The following is a 16,313-nucleotide window of genomic DNA, read 5'->3' on the forward strand; positions in this document are numbered from 1 at the left end:
AAAACATCAGCCTTTGATGCCCGACCCGTTGGCGCAAACTCACACTATAAGAGCTAATCAACTAATTAAACGCAAAAGGAGAACACTTTAGATCACAGCTTCCCTTTTCCATAATTATACTACAATTTAATATACAAAATGGAACAAAATTTGTTACCAATAGACTATCACTCATGCTCATGGTGGAATCGGTGGATATGGTTAAGAAAAAGGAACCATCGTGAATGGAGCACGTTACAAACCACTGCAAATGGGGGGGGGGGGGGGGAACTGTGCCCTGTCGCTCTCTTTAGCACTATTTCTGTTTCTGTGAGTCATTGCTTCCCATATATTAGAGCCACTCTCTAATAGCACCGTAATTACAGAAATGAGGGACATGAGGGAGAAGTGACCATCCGAGACAGAAGTGAAGAGTGAGGTGCTCACAAAAGGCCGCAGAAAAGTCACAGCATGGAAATTTCACCCTGATCCTCTAAAATCTGTGTGGGATGGCCTACCTGGAGACGGTCAATAGGATGTTAAGTGCTAGGACAGTGAGCCTAAAGTCGTTTTTTTTCCTGTTGACTCATCTACATTACCGTTTTAATATTCGAAGATGAGTATGAGGCAAAAGAACAGACTTTGGATTTTGGCTCTTGAGTGACCGCCCTGTTAAAACCACGTTAAAGCAACGACACCAGCAAAAACAAAACACTTTCAGCTCACTGGCCCGCAGCCCGGTAAACCCGGCCGAGGTCTCGAAGGGTCTTTCCGACGCGTCCTCCTCTTTCCCCCTTCATCTCCGGTGGCCCTTCTGCTTCTTGTTCCTCGCGGGGGTCCTGATCGGCTGGGTGGCCGCCCCGTTCTCCACCGGCGTCGGAGCGGGAGCGGCCGGCGGGGAGGTGGGGGAGAGGATGTCGGGCTCCCCGTCCACGCTGGACTTGAAGGGTCCCGCCAGGGAAAACTTCAGAGGGCTGGAGGGACGGAAGGATGGGGGGGGGGGCGGGGTACAGGACGGAGGGAGGGAAAGAAGTGGAGGAAGAGAGGGAGAGAAGGACAGAGTTCCTCGTTTTTTTTTTTTTTTTTTAGTTTTCTAGGTAACGTCAGTGCGTTTGCTCTGACAACACTCCAGCAGAGCCAAGGCATGAAAGAACTTATGCGAGAAGAGCTTCTTCAACAGGTGTGTGTGTGTGTGTGTGTGTGTGTGTGTGTGTGTGTTACCTGATGGGTGTGCGTGGGCTGCTGTTGTGTCGGCGCACGGGTCGCATGCGGGGCTCGAACGAGAAACCTTCCTTCAGACTCTCGAGGACCGACGGAGCCACGTAGGTGAAACCCTGATGGGAAGCGATCACTCTTTCAAGTCAGTCAATCAGGGATGGGGGTAACACTTTACAATAAGGGTCACTAAGTTATCAAGCATTAACTAACCCTTATTAAGCATTGACTAACCCTTAGCTTAGTGACCCTTATTGTAAAGTGTTACCGGGATGGGTAGCGGCATTATGCTGCAGGGTGTCCCGTTCAGATCAGTTTTTAAAACTACAATGGGAAAGGGGAGGAAATTTCCCGCTCTTTTCTGTTTCTATTCTTGAAGGGGGGGCATTGACTAAAGCAGTGGTTCTCAACGTGGGGTCCGGGGACCACCAGGGGTCCTTGAGGGGGTTCCAGGGGGTCCCCAACAAATTGATAAATTGTTAAACTTCACCATTATTTCATTTACAAGAAGTGAACACAATTAGAGAATGTAGGAGAATGACTGTTTTGATCATAGTTTCACTGTTATCTCTCTACCTACAATACAGATAGTCATGGAATTCTGGACAAAATCATACCTAGCAATAAAAATATTCTCAGATTTGGGTCCGAGAGACAAAATCTCATCGAATGGGGGTCCGTGGCTCTAATGTGGACTCAATTAGGGGTCCTTGATATGAAAAAGGTTGAGAATCACTGGACTAAAGGGAATAGGCTGAAATGAGAGCATTTGCATTGCAAAGCCGCTGTGGAGCCAAGTGCAAGGCTACTTGTAGTTCTTCCTTCTTTAGGGAAAACTCTGACATGTACAGTCATTTTAGTAAACATCTCTGGATAGAATTAGCTAATCTGCCCCGTCCTTTCACTGCTCTACTCAATTATCTATTATCTTGTTATGAAGCCCTGCAGTGGAATTTCCTTTTCAGGCAGACAGCATTTGTTACAACACAACATTTCCCTCTAAAACAATAAAGCAGAAATATATCAACGTGGGAAATGGCAAACAATCTAGGCTTGGGTCAATATTCGATAATATCAAATAATAATATAATCTCGAATGTCGCAATATTTTCTGCGGTATTGAATATCGCTGGCAAAAGTTTGGCAAAAACAAAGATGAAAGACGAAGAAGAATGTCTCACAGCGAAGGCGTGCTCTGCGCTGTGGCTGAGCGAGGTGTCGTCTGGACTGTCCACGGGTGTCTGCCGGGTAAACCTGGTGTCAAACTGGCTGACGTCCTCGTCCGACTGCTACAGAGACACACGACGGGGGATACAGAGAGAGAGAGAGAAAGGAGGGAGAAAGGGGGGGGAATTGAAAAAAGCAGGAGGGAGTGTGAGAGAGATGAGGGTGATTGGGGAAGTATTAAGGTATAGGTGGAAGAAAAGAAGTAGTGTCAGCAACCCATTGATTGTGCATGATGCTGCTGCTGAATTCACTTTAGACCAGTATTCAGTTACATGACGGGAACGCCTTACCAGCTGTGGCTTGTATGGCGGCTCCACCCTCTTGTTGAGCAGGTCGTCCCAGCTGATGTGCCTGAAGAACGGGTGTTTCTGCAGGGGAAGAGAAGCGCTGTTGGAAGCCGCATTCACTATGGCATAATCCAAACCCAACTACAGGGAATGACCACTGATTAACTAACTTAAAATGAACTGAATTGAGAGAGAGAGAGAGAGAGAGAGAGAGAAGCAGGGAGAGATAAGGATAATACCAGCTGGAAGTGGGATCATATTTAGTGTTACAGGTGTGTGTGTGTGTGTGAAAGAGAGTGTGTATGAGTTACTGCAGTTAGTTACCTGGATATCAGCACAGTCTGCTTTACTGGAGCCGAGTCTTTGGGCTGGACTCTTCTTCAACAGCTGAAAGGAAAAAGGGAAAACGGTGAAAAAAGAGAGTTCATTAATTCATCATTTCAATATTGTTTAAATGTACACACTGATATTTGTTGGATTTTTTTTGTACCTTCTTGATGAGGTCCCTGGCGTCGATGGTCAGGTACGGGGGCAGGTTGAGTTTACACTTCAGGATCTTGTCGATGGTCTTCTTCCTGTTCTCGGCCGTGAACGGAGGCTAGTGGGGGGGAAACGGAAAGAAGGAGGAGTCAGCAGGTATTACAGGAGCTGAAACCATCGCCAATATTCCTTTGATGGCGATAACATATGATATTGTCTTTGCTATATCTGTTAAAAAAGAAGCTCATACGCTATTGCAATTATTACATAACAGCCACAACATGGCTCTATTTTGCACTAAATATGAGAAATAAAGGTGTTTTTTCTGCTTGCATTCGCCCCTGCACACATTATTGTACTTTGCCTGTCGTGCCTGTTGCATTAGTCTGAATCCATCACCGGTGGAAATTCCCTCACCGATTTAAAGTTCTTGCGTCTTGATTTATGTTAGTATAAAAATGTCAAAATTTTGCTTCCTCGCGCAGTCGAAGCCACATTTCCGAAGCAAGTAACCTAATTAAACTCCCTCTCTCTCTCCCCCTTCTTCCTTGCTTCACTCACACCCTCATACTCTGCCTCGCTAGCTCTCTCGCTCCATAAAATACAAAATGCCCCTTTGGGCAGTGAAGTCTAGAGAAAATTGTCCTACAGCACTGTTCAGTCTGCGGCATTGATACCATCAAACCTTGACCCACTTCCTCTCTTTGTATTGTGGTATATTGTTGCAGTAGCTCAACCAAAACCATTTTTCTTGGAGAATATCCAGTTACTAGTCGATGGAGTGAGTACAGCAGTGTAGTGTTACCAGGTTTGGCAATGCTACCTTTAGCCCTGACTGCTGGGACATTGGTCATTTTACATACGTGTTTGGCATCTGTAAATTTTGATACATGCGGCACAACTTTGGCTCGTGTTTATCATGGTATTATTGTGGCCTCCCAGTATTGTGATATCGACCAAGTCACATTATTCATTTTCCTAGTAATAAGTACGTCAAAGAACATCATTTCAATTTCAGTTAACAGTACTGTTCCAAATCTACCAAATGCTGAATTCAGTACACAGACTGCAGTGGGTGTATGTTAGGGGCTGGTTATTTTTGTTAATGTGGTTATTGGTGTATGGGGCTTGCTCTTGTTTTGGTAGTGTTGTTAGGGTTGTTGTGGCTGGTAAAAGACATTGTGGTTGAAAGAGAGAGTTGACACCATTATCAACTGGACTATAAATACTTCCAACCTAAGAACAAGGGTTTCTCATTCTTGTGCTCAGGACATTGCAAGGATTTACACTGATAACTCTGTATTATGTACAATTAATTGTAGAACAGTAATGTCTGAATAAGCACTGAACCATAAAGATGCCACTAGAAAATTGAAAAAAAATGTCTAGTTCACCAATACCAACGAGTCTATGAGCACTGAAACAATAGTATCTCATCAAAAACTAGGTAGTCCTTTAAGTATTCAAGTTCATATTACAGTAAAATATATAATGTTCACAGAAAAAAAATTACCCCAAAATAGTCATCATAACATGCATCAACACTGGGGCTTCCCAGCCCACACTCTCTACTTCTGTCCATCCATTCCTCCCTCCACCGACCTCCCCCTTTCTATTCTGCCCTCCCTCCCTCCGTCTCTATCCGTCCATGCGTCTCTCTCTCTCTCTCTCTCTCATTCTCTCACCGATCCGGTCATCATATCGTACATCAGGGCTCCCAGGCTCCACCAGTCCACCGCTCGGTTGTGGCCCAACCTGGTCAGGATCTCCGGAGCCCTGAAAGAAAGAAAGACAGAGAGAAAGAGAGAGAGAAAAATTTGAGAATTGAACAGGGTAAAAAAGTGGGAGAGAGTAGGAATGGGAATGAGAAGCTGCCAAAATAAGTTGTACTTGTGTTATAAGGTGCAAGAGGTAGTAACATGGCTTGAATTTTTTAGTTTCTAATTTCCATTGATGGGGGTGATGGAGCGGAAATTGCAGCATTAAGGAGTATATGAGGACATGAAGGAGTGAAAAGGGGAATAATAAATAACACCATCTCATTGCCAGATGTGTGTGTGTGTGTGTGTGTGCACTGTTATACCCACATGTATTCTATGGTGCCACAGAAGGTGTGTGTGACGGCACCATCGTGAATCGATTCCTTACAGAGGCCAAAGTCAGTCAGCTTGATGTGTCCTTTGAATAAAAAAACAAGAGAAATAGCTAGAAATAACATTATCACTAATTAATCCTAGTTTTTTTTTTTTTTTTTAAATCATTTTTTATTAGCTCAATCAATTTTGGGAAGCATCAGTTTTGATGTTATCTGATATAGTAACATCCAGTTTGTTCAAATGTCAAGAAATTAGAGTGTAGCCTGGTCAGTCTTTTTCTTTAAAAGCTGTATGCGGATAAGAACTGAGAGGAAATTACATACCATCACAAAATTATCTTTAACCAGTGACGCAACGCAGACAGCAGGAAACAGCAGAAACACACCATTATATTAAGAAAAGATATGGTCACACGTGAACATTGGCTATATAACTCAGCCAATCACTTTTCATACAGACTAGTTTTAAAAGCCCCAGCACCTCTTTTTTTAATGGACATTTTGTGCTATGGGGCAGTAAAAATCCTATCCCAAGATCCCTCATGTCTACATGCACATGCTCATAGAGAGCGGTGCCTTACCCTGGTGGTTGAGCATGATGTTTTCAGGTTTGAGGTCTCGGTAGATGATCCCGTTAGAGTGGAGGTGCCCCAAGGCCAGGGTGATCTCCCCTAGATAAAAACTACACACACACACCAATAAATTGTTTGAATCCGTAACAAAATATAACAGGCGAGACTGATCTGACCTACATTCTAAATTGGACATAACTAAGAATGAATGACTTGTGACTTCTGCAGGTTTTGCAGAATGTGTGCCAACAGCGATTCGGCATTTCTGGAAAGAGGCTCTGAACACTTGGCAGGCTTACCAGGCGGTGTCCTCCATGAAGATGCCTTCCTTCTCCAGCTGCATAAACAGCTCCCCTCCTGGTGATAAACAACAGTACAGACGGGTTAGTGGCATTAGAGGGGGGGAAGACCATCCATCCCTTCATTTCTCCATGAATCCCTCCTTTCCTATCCCTCCTTTAGACGCTCCTATGGCCACTCCCTCGCTTTCCTACATTTCCTCCACCGAAAACGAGGCATTAGTATTCCCGGTCTGGAAGGAGTAGGTTCCCTCTTTGATGGCGTCCCTCCCTCCCACCTCCCTCCTCCCGCCTCTCGGTCTTACCGCTCAGACACTCCAGGATGAGGTAGAGCTTTCCCCCGGTCTGGAAGGCGTAGAGCAGGTCCACGATGAACGGGTGTCTCACCGTCTCCAGGATCTCCCGCTCGGCTCGCGTGTGGGCCGTGTCCTTAGCGTTGCACACTATCTTGGCCTGAAGATGGAGATAGGGAGGGGAAAGTGAGGGATGGGGAGGGGGTAAGTAGGGGATTGGGGAAGAAGAGGGAGGAAGATGGAGAGGGATAAATGTTGGGGAAGCGAGAGGGAGAGAGAGGCAGGATGATGGAGGGGTGAGAAAAGGGAAATGGAATGGGATAGATAAATTAAAAATAGAGGGAGAAGACATGGAAACCATTTCATACATAGCCTACTATTGTTTTTATTAGCCAGTTTGGAGAGGTAAGACATAGGCTGTGTCAAAAGTACCTTTTTCAGGACCTTCATGGCAAATATTTTCCCCGTCTGGCCGCCTTGCACCTTCCTCACCTGGAAAACCTGCAAGAGGACGCAGAAAGATCGCGAAGATCCACTGTTGGAATTTTGTTTTAAACGGCATAATACTGTATTGGAAAATGAAACCCATGTTCTACCAAAGTGAGATTTCACTTCAGAAGAGTTGAAGAGTTGTCAAATCTGGGCACGCATGCAAAACAACAGACACACACACACACACACACACACACACACTCGCACCTTGCCATAGCCTCCTTTTCCCAGTACGGTGAGAAGCTCAAAGCAGTCCGGTCCAACTCGCTCGCTGTCTCTGTTGACGCTTTCACTGGTCAACTCCACCTCCTCTGTCTGAGCACTGGACAGAAAAGGCACAGAAAAAGTAGTACTACTGGTTATTTCTCAATATTTTATGGTGGTCCAGCTGAATGACTCAACAGTTCTCACGAAAACATGATACAAAAGACACGTTCAGACGTGGGATTGAGGAAACTAATCAATCAATTTAAAGGACTGACAGTCAATCTGACTTACTTCTCTGTCTCCGTCACGGTGAAGTCACAGTCGTCATCCTGTCAAAGTACACCACAGAGACGTATTATGAGATTAAAACATCGGCGTCCAAACACACACACACACACACACACACACACACACACACATGAATTAAGAAGGAAGCTGAACCAGGACAAACTCTGCTCTATCTGATTATAACTATCAAACTGTTCAAACCCAAACTCTAGTCTTATGATGGGACACAAACCTCTGTATCACTGATGTCCTCCGTCTCCAAGTCTATGTCGAACACTCCTGCCATCCTGAAACGGAGACCGGAACAGTCAAACAAGTCCGCTGTGTTTCGTTAAACCCGAGGCTCGTTAACTCTTTCACCCGTATGAGGAATGCCGTCTCTTGCCCCAAGACTCAGGATCAATGAAACACACTGCGTGTCTTATGGGCAACAGGCCAGGGATAGGCCTGTGACCCATTCTTCATACTGACTAGGTCCTAATAGTTTGAGAAAGCAGATATTACACTATAACAGTCCACTGCCAGTCTATAGTCTAAAAGATTACTAGTGGTTAGTAGTATATAGACCATTTTATCCCAGAGACCCACATATGGCAATTGTTTTGTTTGAGTTGTATAGCTGACTGCACTGTACATGGAGAGATTATAGTAGTAAGTGGGAAACCTATCATTACAATAGTCATCCTTACACTTTCTCAGCAATCTTGAGAGACTAACAACAACACGCTGCACCTATGTACTGCAGCTGGCTGGGTGCTGAAAACCGCAGTGTTTCGTTATGAACAGTGGTGAAGGGCAGGGCGGCCGTTGGGGTGGGCTGGTCTTATCAGAGGAAACTCAAAATACACGGCCTGCTCATGTCAGATAAATTAGCCTAGCCTCCGCCGTCAAAACACGGCTCAGCTGGCTTCTTTGGGGGCTAAAACGGCGCTTAACAACGGTGCCATCCACTTGAGCTCTTGTCTGAACTGATACGTTTTTATAGTTAGGCAATTTCGGGATGTGTAACGTTACAGACGCGTCACTATCAACCGTGTTGTCAGCTTCGAGCTAACCGCTAGCGTTAGCGTGCTAGTCAGGTGGCAACCCAAACAACAACATGTGGGAGTGAACATACCAGGAAATACACTGGTTTCACTGTGCTGCTTGACGCCTAAAATTAGACAAAAATTAGACTGTAAAATTATTAGAGTGCTAGTTTTTGTTTTTTTTCCCCAGTATAATGTCACGTCGGTTAAACTGGTATTCGCACGTTGACTCGGTGACAGCCGGTTTGACAGGCGGAGAGCCAAGTCAACAACCACGTTAATCTTGAGTTAGCATTTCACCTGTGAGCGCTCCGTCATCCGGTGACCTTATCTCACACTCCGGAGTCCGATAGTTTTTAAAGAGCGAAGCTGTATTTGTGTCTAACCAGCGGTCACTACCATTGTTGCTATACTTCAGCTTTCAGCTAGCTACAATAAGGAGCAGTTTAAATCCCCTCCATGCTCGCTTTTCTGTGGAGGAAGGCGCTGTGGTTGATGGTGCTTGGTTTAGACCTTTAACCTCCTACGTCATCAACCATGGAGGGGGAGGGGGAGGGGGTGGGGGGGCTGCTGAAATGAATAGTAGAAGTAGTAGTAGTAGTATTCTAATAAAAATGCAATACAATACATAAAAATTAAATAGATTTGTAAATCTGTAACTGTAATCCTATAAGTCTGTAAATGTTTCACTCTACATCTACAGGCTATAATATGCTTTACAGGTGAATGAATAGATTTTTTTTTTTTTTTTTTTTTTTTTTTTGGGGGGGGGGGGCAGTTGTTTGTTAACTAATGTGTCTGGTAATCATTTAGTAATGGGGTTCATGTTAACTAAGGTATTCATTTATACATTATTTAATAGTCATCTTTATAAACTATTAAATAATGTATAAATGAATACCTTAGTTAACATGAACCCCATTAGTAAATTACACATTAGTTAACTGTTAATTAAGCATTAACTAACCCTTATTAAGCATTAACTAACCCTTATTATGCATTAAATAACCCTTAATTTAGTGATTCTTATTGTAAAGTGTTACCTATTTTTTGTCTATTTTCTGTTTCAATACACAGGAATGACATGTTTTTTTAATTTTATTTATAGGTTTGAGGTAACCTCGCCTTTGTAGTCACACTTCCTTTACATCAGACCACATTTGATATATTCACATAAGACATTCGATTTCAAATAGTGAATTATACTGCATGTAACAGTTTACTAGCTACATTTAAACATTTTGGATGAATCTATAAACTTGTTTTCTTTAAGTGTCATAATGTGATGCTAAAACGTGTATCATTACACAACCATAATCAAAGAGTTGAGCATTGCCAAACAGAAAGAGGCTGGGTAAAGAGTGGGCTTTCAGTGGAAACAGTAGTTTGGCAGTTATAAAGGAAGTCCATGTAGCCTGTCAAGCCACAACTAACAAAGGACAGGAAAGAGGCCTAGAGATAGAGAGATAAGAAATGAAGTCTCATTGGATCATCATGATTCTTGTCGGTGAGTAATAAGTAATTTAAGATAAACAGGTGGAAAGTAATTTAAATATTTTTCTGCTAATTAGGTTACTTCCACATAACTCGGGTTCCAGGTAGGCAGTCAGAGGTGAATGAGATAGGGAGAGATGTGGACGAGCAGAAAGAGATATAATCACTGCTCGATTTGTTCAAATGTAACAATGTGGTGGTAGATATTGATATTGGATACTGTTTTCACTTGCGTTTCTTCTAACTTTCAACTCGAATGCTCAAAAGGAGCAACTGAGGATGAAGTGTCTCGATCAGGGGTTTTCAATGCTAGCTGCTAAGGGAGGAGGAAGTACTGGTACACACCAATATGAAAAGTTTCATTGCATAACTCCATATTCATTTCGAATAAAAAAAAAACAACTTGAATTTTATCTTGAATTTCATATTTTATTTTCTAAAATATTGAAAAAAAAGTGGTTGTAAATTGTTAGTTGTTGTAAATTGTTCCACTAATCACAAATGTATTCAACAATGCGGTTTTGCTTGTTTGCTTTACAAGTTATTGAGGGCAGAAAAACAAAAACCCCACTTTGTGATTTAGGCTGCTAAGATGGCTGCATTTTTACATGAAAATCTTTCCTAGTGCAGCTTTAAAAGTTTCCATTTTAACTTAGATTTGCTTTCATGTCGGATAACAACGTTATAAAAGTAAGTGGCACTTTCCGTACGGTGGACATCTCATTTTGGAATGAAACTCTACGTGCGTTGATACATTTGACATCCATGCGATCTGCTCCAGTGTCCATCACCATGCCTGGCTTGTGGATGCTGTTAGTGACTGGAACTGAGGTCCAACAGGTCCAGTTTGGTTCAACAGTCACCCTGGGCTGTGACTTCTCCTACCTCCATGAGACAACGTGGCTTAAGCACAACCCGGAACTCATCCCCACTGTGATCCTCTGCACCAGCCTCAGCGATGGACAACCAGTCACAGGTAGCACACGTTTTCGTTTACTTGGGTCTCTGTCTTTGGTGCTCTGCGCTCATTGCTGTGATGTTTCTGCACTGCACTTCCCAGAGATCACCTGTCAATCAAACAGTGTGTCCAGTTCTGTGACGTCTTTCTCCTTGGAGTTTCTGTTGATGCAGTTTGGGTTTCTCTTCTCTTTGTCTGTTCAGCCATGGTGGCTATCACTGCTCATGCTAACTACCCAGTTCTTCTTCTATTTATTCGAAACAAACCAGAAATGTAAAACGCATCACTTTCTGTGCAGCAGAGGATTTTTCCCAGGAAAGAGCTACCAGACACCGGCTGTTTAGAACAGCAAATGTAAAAGCTTTCGTGAACTGGATATAGGCTAAATCGCTCTTACTGCATTGGCCCAAACTGAACTAAATAACATGGTTTTTCCAGAGTTCCAGCTCAGCCCTCGTTTCTCAGTGGAGCTGATAAACCGCTCTCTGGCACTAAAGATCAGTAATGTTGAGGAAAGCGACCTGGGGCTGTATTACTGCATCGCAAAGGAGAAGCAACGTATGAAAGTGGGGAGAGGAACCAGGCTTCAAGGTAAGAGGAATACCTTTATGGTTCCTTTTCTCAGTCTCAGACTCTGCGTTTTAGAGCAGCAAGTCCAGCAGTTGAAAATTTTCACTTCAGCATTTGCTCCATTTCAACAGGTAACAGATAAAATATTAATCAAACACAGCTCACAGGGTAAAACGTACAGTAGCTTCCTTCTCAACTGGGTTTCCAAAGGAGGCACAAGTCTCAAGTCAAGTCCAAAGTATAAATGTGGATTACCAAGTCAAATCCATGTGATTAATGTCAAGTCTCAAGTCTAAATGTAGAACAGCAAGTCAAGTCAGAACAAATCAAGAGTCCAGTATCAATTTAATATCTTAAAGAAAACGAAATATCTAGTTTTCGACTTTTCAATCCAATATCTTTTGTCAAGACTTTAGAAACCTTTTCAAGTCATCAAAGTACAAGTCAAAGTACAAGTCAGCAGAACCCAAGTCAAGTCAAGTCTCAACTCTTCTCTTCATGCATCAAGTCAAGTCTCAAGCGATTCAAATTGTGACCTGAGTCCAAGCCATGTGACTCGAGTCCCCACAAAAAGTGTATTTTGCTCACATTGCTATGGGATTTTCAAAACCAGACATGATGGAAGTGGAATTTTACACAGTCTGTACACAGTCCATCTGAAGTGCACAAACATGCAATGTAAAAAGATGGAGAGGGAGAGCAAGAAAAGTAATGCAGACACAGATTGAAATAATTCAACCACAAGTGTGAACATTTGAGGTTATATGGCAATGTGATCTCATAAAATACAGTCTTTACGATCAGATCTCAATCTCTCCCTCTCCCTCTCTCTCTCTCTCTCTCTCTCTCTCTCTCCATCTGCCTCTCCCCTGCCCTTCTCTCAGCTACAGGTTGGAAGCCACTTGTAGTTCCCTCAGTTTCGAAGCCACTTGCAGTTCCCTCAGTTTCGGAGCCACTTGTCGTTCCTTCAGGTCTGGAGCCACCTGTAGTTCCCTCAGGTTCGCCTCCAGGTCCCTCCTGGCTTTTCTTTTACCAGTGGTACTGCGTGGTTGTGGGGTTTGGACTGCTGATCATGGTGCTGGCCGTTTGCATCACCCACTGGAAAACCAACAAGGCAGCCAAGAAGGGAAGGAAAACTCAGCTATTGCTTGCGTCAGCACCAACAAGACCGCCACCAGTAACACCACCGAACGAACAAAACCACCACCAACAATACGTGAACTAACTCAACCACCAGCAGCTGCAACTAAGCTAAATGTGCGTTCACACTGTGAGCAACTTGGTTGATGGGTTGATCTATAATGACTGATTGTGGGCTCTGATTGTATCTCTGTGGTCTCATGCAGCTACAAAGTTTTGAACAGGCAAATCAGGTATTTATCACTGCTTTGGTATTGTTTTTCATAGCGCTGTATCATTCTGATGAGTTAGCATAGCTAGCCGGCAGGCACTAGTTGGGTAGCATTAATCAAAGATGAACAGAAAATGCTCTTTAAAATGACTTCAGAGCTTTCCATCGACCCCAGCGATGGATCCAACCGTCCTCCAAGCATTGTATTTATTCATTGGTCATCAAGTAGGGAAACAAGGAAGCGCAGAAATCTGACTGGCTGTTGGCAACCGATGATCAACAATCCTTTTCCAGTAACACATATTAATTGAATGACTGGCGTTTTAGTAAGTAAAGTAGCTGAAATATTTAGCTTGTTTTCTTTTGTTATTCATTCATTGTGTTTACCTGCTTACTTCTTTTCAGGGTCATAAGTGTGGATATTGACAACAGTATAGCCATTTAGCTCTCGTTATCATTGTCAGTAGTTTATTACCTGAAGGGAAGCGTTTTGGATCCATCGACTGGATGCGTTACAGTATCCTGGTCTCAATGAGGATATAGACTTCACATGTTTTCTGTAATTTTTCTCTGTATAGGCTCTCCTTTTTTCTTACAGCCTATGAAAAACCTATATATGGGTACCTATTTCCCGTTTATGATGTACATGTAATATTTCTGTATAATCTCATCTCATGTTATTTTGTTTTATTTATATATTCTTTTCATTATTTTCAATTTGTTTCACCTGTCATGTTATTATCTGGGTCATGTGACTGCTGTTGCTATTATATAGGTGAGGCCACACCCGTGTTGTCTGTGTTTAAAGCCCGGAAGAAGACCTACAGTGGTCAAAACATGTTGGCTTTTTTAATGATTTAGCCACTACAATAAATGCTTTTTAAATATTTCCTTCCTTGTGGTTATATTTTTATATTTGGAGTGCCTGGATTGTCCTTTTGTTTGTAGCACAACTTCATCAAAAATCGATCCATTAGACCACATTAAAAGCCTGAGTCGACTAAATACATCTTTTTTCTTAAACTATAGGCACGTGTTAATGGATTTGTTTGCATGTGCACAAAATAATGGATATGAGGGCATGAATTAACCCAAAGAAGGAACATGTGTATTTTTTGTGCTGCTGAATGAATCAAAATGAGGACATCTGCCCTTGATATAGTAAATTGTAGCCTTGAAATATGTTTCTTGTTGCCACTCCCGGGCACCTTATTGTTGAATTTAGTAACTTGATTGCATTATTTATTTGTTTAATGATCCTGGTATTTAGTTGAATCAGGTAGACCCGTTGTTGCTAAGAAACTATTGATAGGGGTAATTAGAGCTAATGGGCTTAACATGAACGATATGCGGACCTATATTTTACTTGATCACTTTACTTTCATGTTAGAGAAGGGGTCGGCCTGGCTGCACTGGCTCCATGTGTTAACTTGCTTCTTCTTTTATATCTACAGAGCACCATTTCAATTTAGATTGAATGAGAAAAATTAACCAACTCGTTCAAGCTGTGTCGTTGTGAGCACCCAAAGACAGCACTTGTTTGCTAGAGACTGGTGGTAAATATATGCTCATATGCGAAGCAGCGGCGTTATCTTCCCTGGTGGTCTAGTGGTTAGGATTCGGCGCTCTCACCGCCGCGGCCCGGGTTCGATTCCCGGTCAGGGAACTACGTTTTATAGAGTTTGTACACTAGCTTGTAGCTGTTCGGCGTGGATTTGTGTCGACGGCGTTGCGTAGCCCGCTTCCTTTCGAATGGAGTGAACGATAGAAGTATTATATCATCTGTGTGAGTACACTGCCTCCGCAGCGGAGGCAACTTTCGGCGTGTGTAGTCTATTTTCTCTGTGTGCGGCGCGTGGATTTCACATTAATACACAATGAAAATACAATTTTTGTGTCATATCACCACAGATGCACATACATGTTCAATCACAACAGATAAAGCTTGGGATGTTGTTGCATTTCTCCTATATGGACCAAGGAGAAATACATTTCAGGTGTTACGTAACAGTCCAGCTGCAACTCACATTTCTCGCTGATGAACGCTTATATTGACTCGTGCTCGCGGCATACACACAGCCCGGCTAGCTCAGTCGGTAGAGCATGAGACTCTTAATCTCAGGGTCGTGGGTTCGAGCCCCACGTTGGGCGCAACGTTTTTCTTCCACTTGGTCCAACCAACAAATTCTACATCATGTCGTCAGATTGCAACCAAGGGCACGATTATAGGAATACACCTCTTGTTAGCATTTGCTCCAAACATAATACATTTACATGGAAGCTGCCTCTCAGTGGAGTGAGGGCTTGGAGTTTACACACTCCTGATATGAGATCTTCCTATGAGCAGTCCTTTAAATTCCTCCTTCCTCTATCACAATTTTGTGATAGTTTCATCGTGAAGAACACAGAGAACAAAACTCCTGCGACGTCGCCTGGTTAGTATGAGAGTCATTATGATACACATATGTACTAAACAAAAACGCTACCGCCCGAACAGGGACTTGAACCCTGGACCCTCAGATTAAAAGTCTGATGCTCTACCGACTGAGCTATCCGGGCTCTGAGCAACACCACAACCATGTCTTTATTTAAACACAACACAATGTATCACTGCAAGACACAGTTGGAACACTTACAAATGTCTATTAATAATGTAATACAGATTCATGTGATCGTCATTCATAACATTAACATTTACACAGATGGGGAAATAAGGTTACAACCCCGCTTTCCTCTATGAAAATACACACAAGTCTCTTTAGTTTGTGCCACTTCAGCTTTCCTAACGCAACAAGCAGAAGTATCACAGCACAACTTTACATCGGATCGACCTCAGCGACTTTTCACTTCTTGGTTTCCAGGTTAGTAAACATGCTCTATCGTGCAAAAAAAGTTGCAGGTACAAGAGTTGGGGAGTGTGTGTGTGTTGTATGTGTGTGTGTGGTCTAAACAGGCCTACTACATAAACTGCATTAATGAGAATAAGATAACCCAGTAGATACACAGTAAGATACATAATACCATACTAGATAATAATAATAATCATAATAATAATGCTAATGATAACAATAACAGCAATTATAATGACATGTCATGTGATCAGCACCGACAGAGTAGGGAGCACTAAACCATTTTCCATAAGCAACCAACAAGACTGTAGACTTCTCCCAACCATTCCTAGTAAAGCAGAATTAGTTTACAAGCCATCCTCTGATTTCCTACACGGTACTACAGCGCCCTCTTGTGGGGAAATGTGCAAACGATCATGGCAACGCCCATATACTGACATGTGCTTGGCAAGCTTAACTGGCATCTCGGTATATATACACTGAGTCTATATAATTAACCATTCCTACGGGGTAGACGTTTGACATAAGAAAACCCTCTTAAACATACAGAAATTACGTGCCATTATTTAGACAGCATGAACGCACCATGTAATTCAGCACCCTTGAGGTAAATAACCCTCAATATAAAG

General features: G+C 42.8%; 2 protein-coding genes and 3 non-coding genes across 5 annotated transcripts; 3 read left to right on the forward strand and 2 right to left on the reverse strand.

Annotated features, from left to right (window-relative positions):
* Positions 1-262: 262 nt before the first annotated feature.
* Positions 263-8,969, reverse strand: LOC139667629 (ribosomal protein S6 kinase beta-2-like). The gene is made up of 16 exons (XM_071547120.1): positions 8,763-8,969; positions 7,667-7,721; positions 7,438-7,475; positions 7,147-7,261; positions 6,880-6,948; positions 6,460-6,607; positions 6,155-6,212; positions 5,865-5,965; positions 5,276-5,366; positions 4,874-4,964; positions 3,199-3,306; positions 3,033-3,095; positions 2,712-2,789; positions 2,376-2,483; positions 1,201-1,313; positions 263-953 (listed from the first exon to the last, which is right to left on the reverse strand). The coding sequence occupies exons 2-16, from the start codon at positions 7,718-7,720 to the stop codon at positions 776-778; spliced, it is 1,413 nt and encodes a 470-aa protein (XP_071403221.1). The 5' UTR covers position 7,721; positions 8,763-8,969; the 3' UTR covers positions 263-775.
* A 918-nt stretch (positions 8,970-9,887) lies between these two features.
* On the forward strand, positions 9,888-13,706 carry LOC139667634 (uncharacterized). Its single transcript, XM_071547129.1, has 4 exons — positions 9,888-9,969; positions 10,738-10,932; positions 11,353-11,505; positions 12,369-13,706. The coding sequence occupies exons 1-4, from the start codon at positions 9,936-9,938 to the stop codon at positions 12,707-12,709; spliced, it is 723 nt and encodes a 240-aa protein (XP_071403230.1). The 5' UTR covers positions 9,888-9,935; the 3' UTR covers positions 12,710-13,706.
* Positions 13,707-14,429: 723 nt separating this feature from the next.
* trnae-cuc (transfer RNA glutamic acid (anticodon CUC)) lies at positions 14,430-14,501 on the forward strand. The gene has a single exon. It is a non-coding gene; the product is annotated as a tRNA-Glu (tRNA).
* A 412-nt stretch (positions 14,502-14,913) lies between these two features.
* trnak-cuu (transfer RNA lysine (anticodon CUU)) lies at positions 14,914-14,986 on the forward strand. Its single transcript has one exon. It is a non-coding gene; the product is annotated as a tRNA-Lys (tRNA).
* Positions 14,987-15,321: 335 nt separating this feature from the next.
* On the reverse strand, positions 15,322-15,394 carry trnak-uuu (transfer RNA lysine (anticodon UUU)). Its single transcript has one exon. It is a non-coding gene; the product is annotated as a tRNA-Lys (tRNA).
* Between the last annotated feature and the right edge of the window lie 919 nt (positions 15,395-16,313).

The sequence above is a fragment of the Centroberyx affinis genome, unplaced genomic scaffold (assembly GCF_046629955.1).
Source record: "Centroberyx affinis isolate AG114_WGS23_722 - 3 ecotype Tasmania unplaced genomic scaffold, CSIRO-AGI_Caff_v1 ptg005681l_1, whole genome shotgun sequence".
Lineage (NCBI taxonomy): Eukaryota > Metazoa > Chordata > Actinopteri > Beryciformes > Berycidae > Centroberyx > Centroberyx affinis.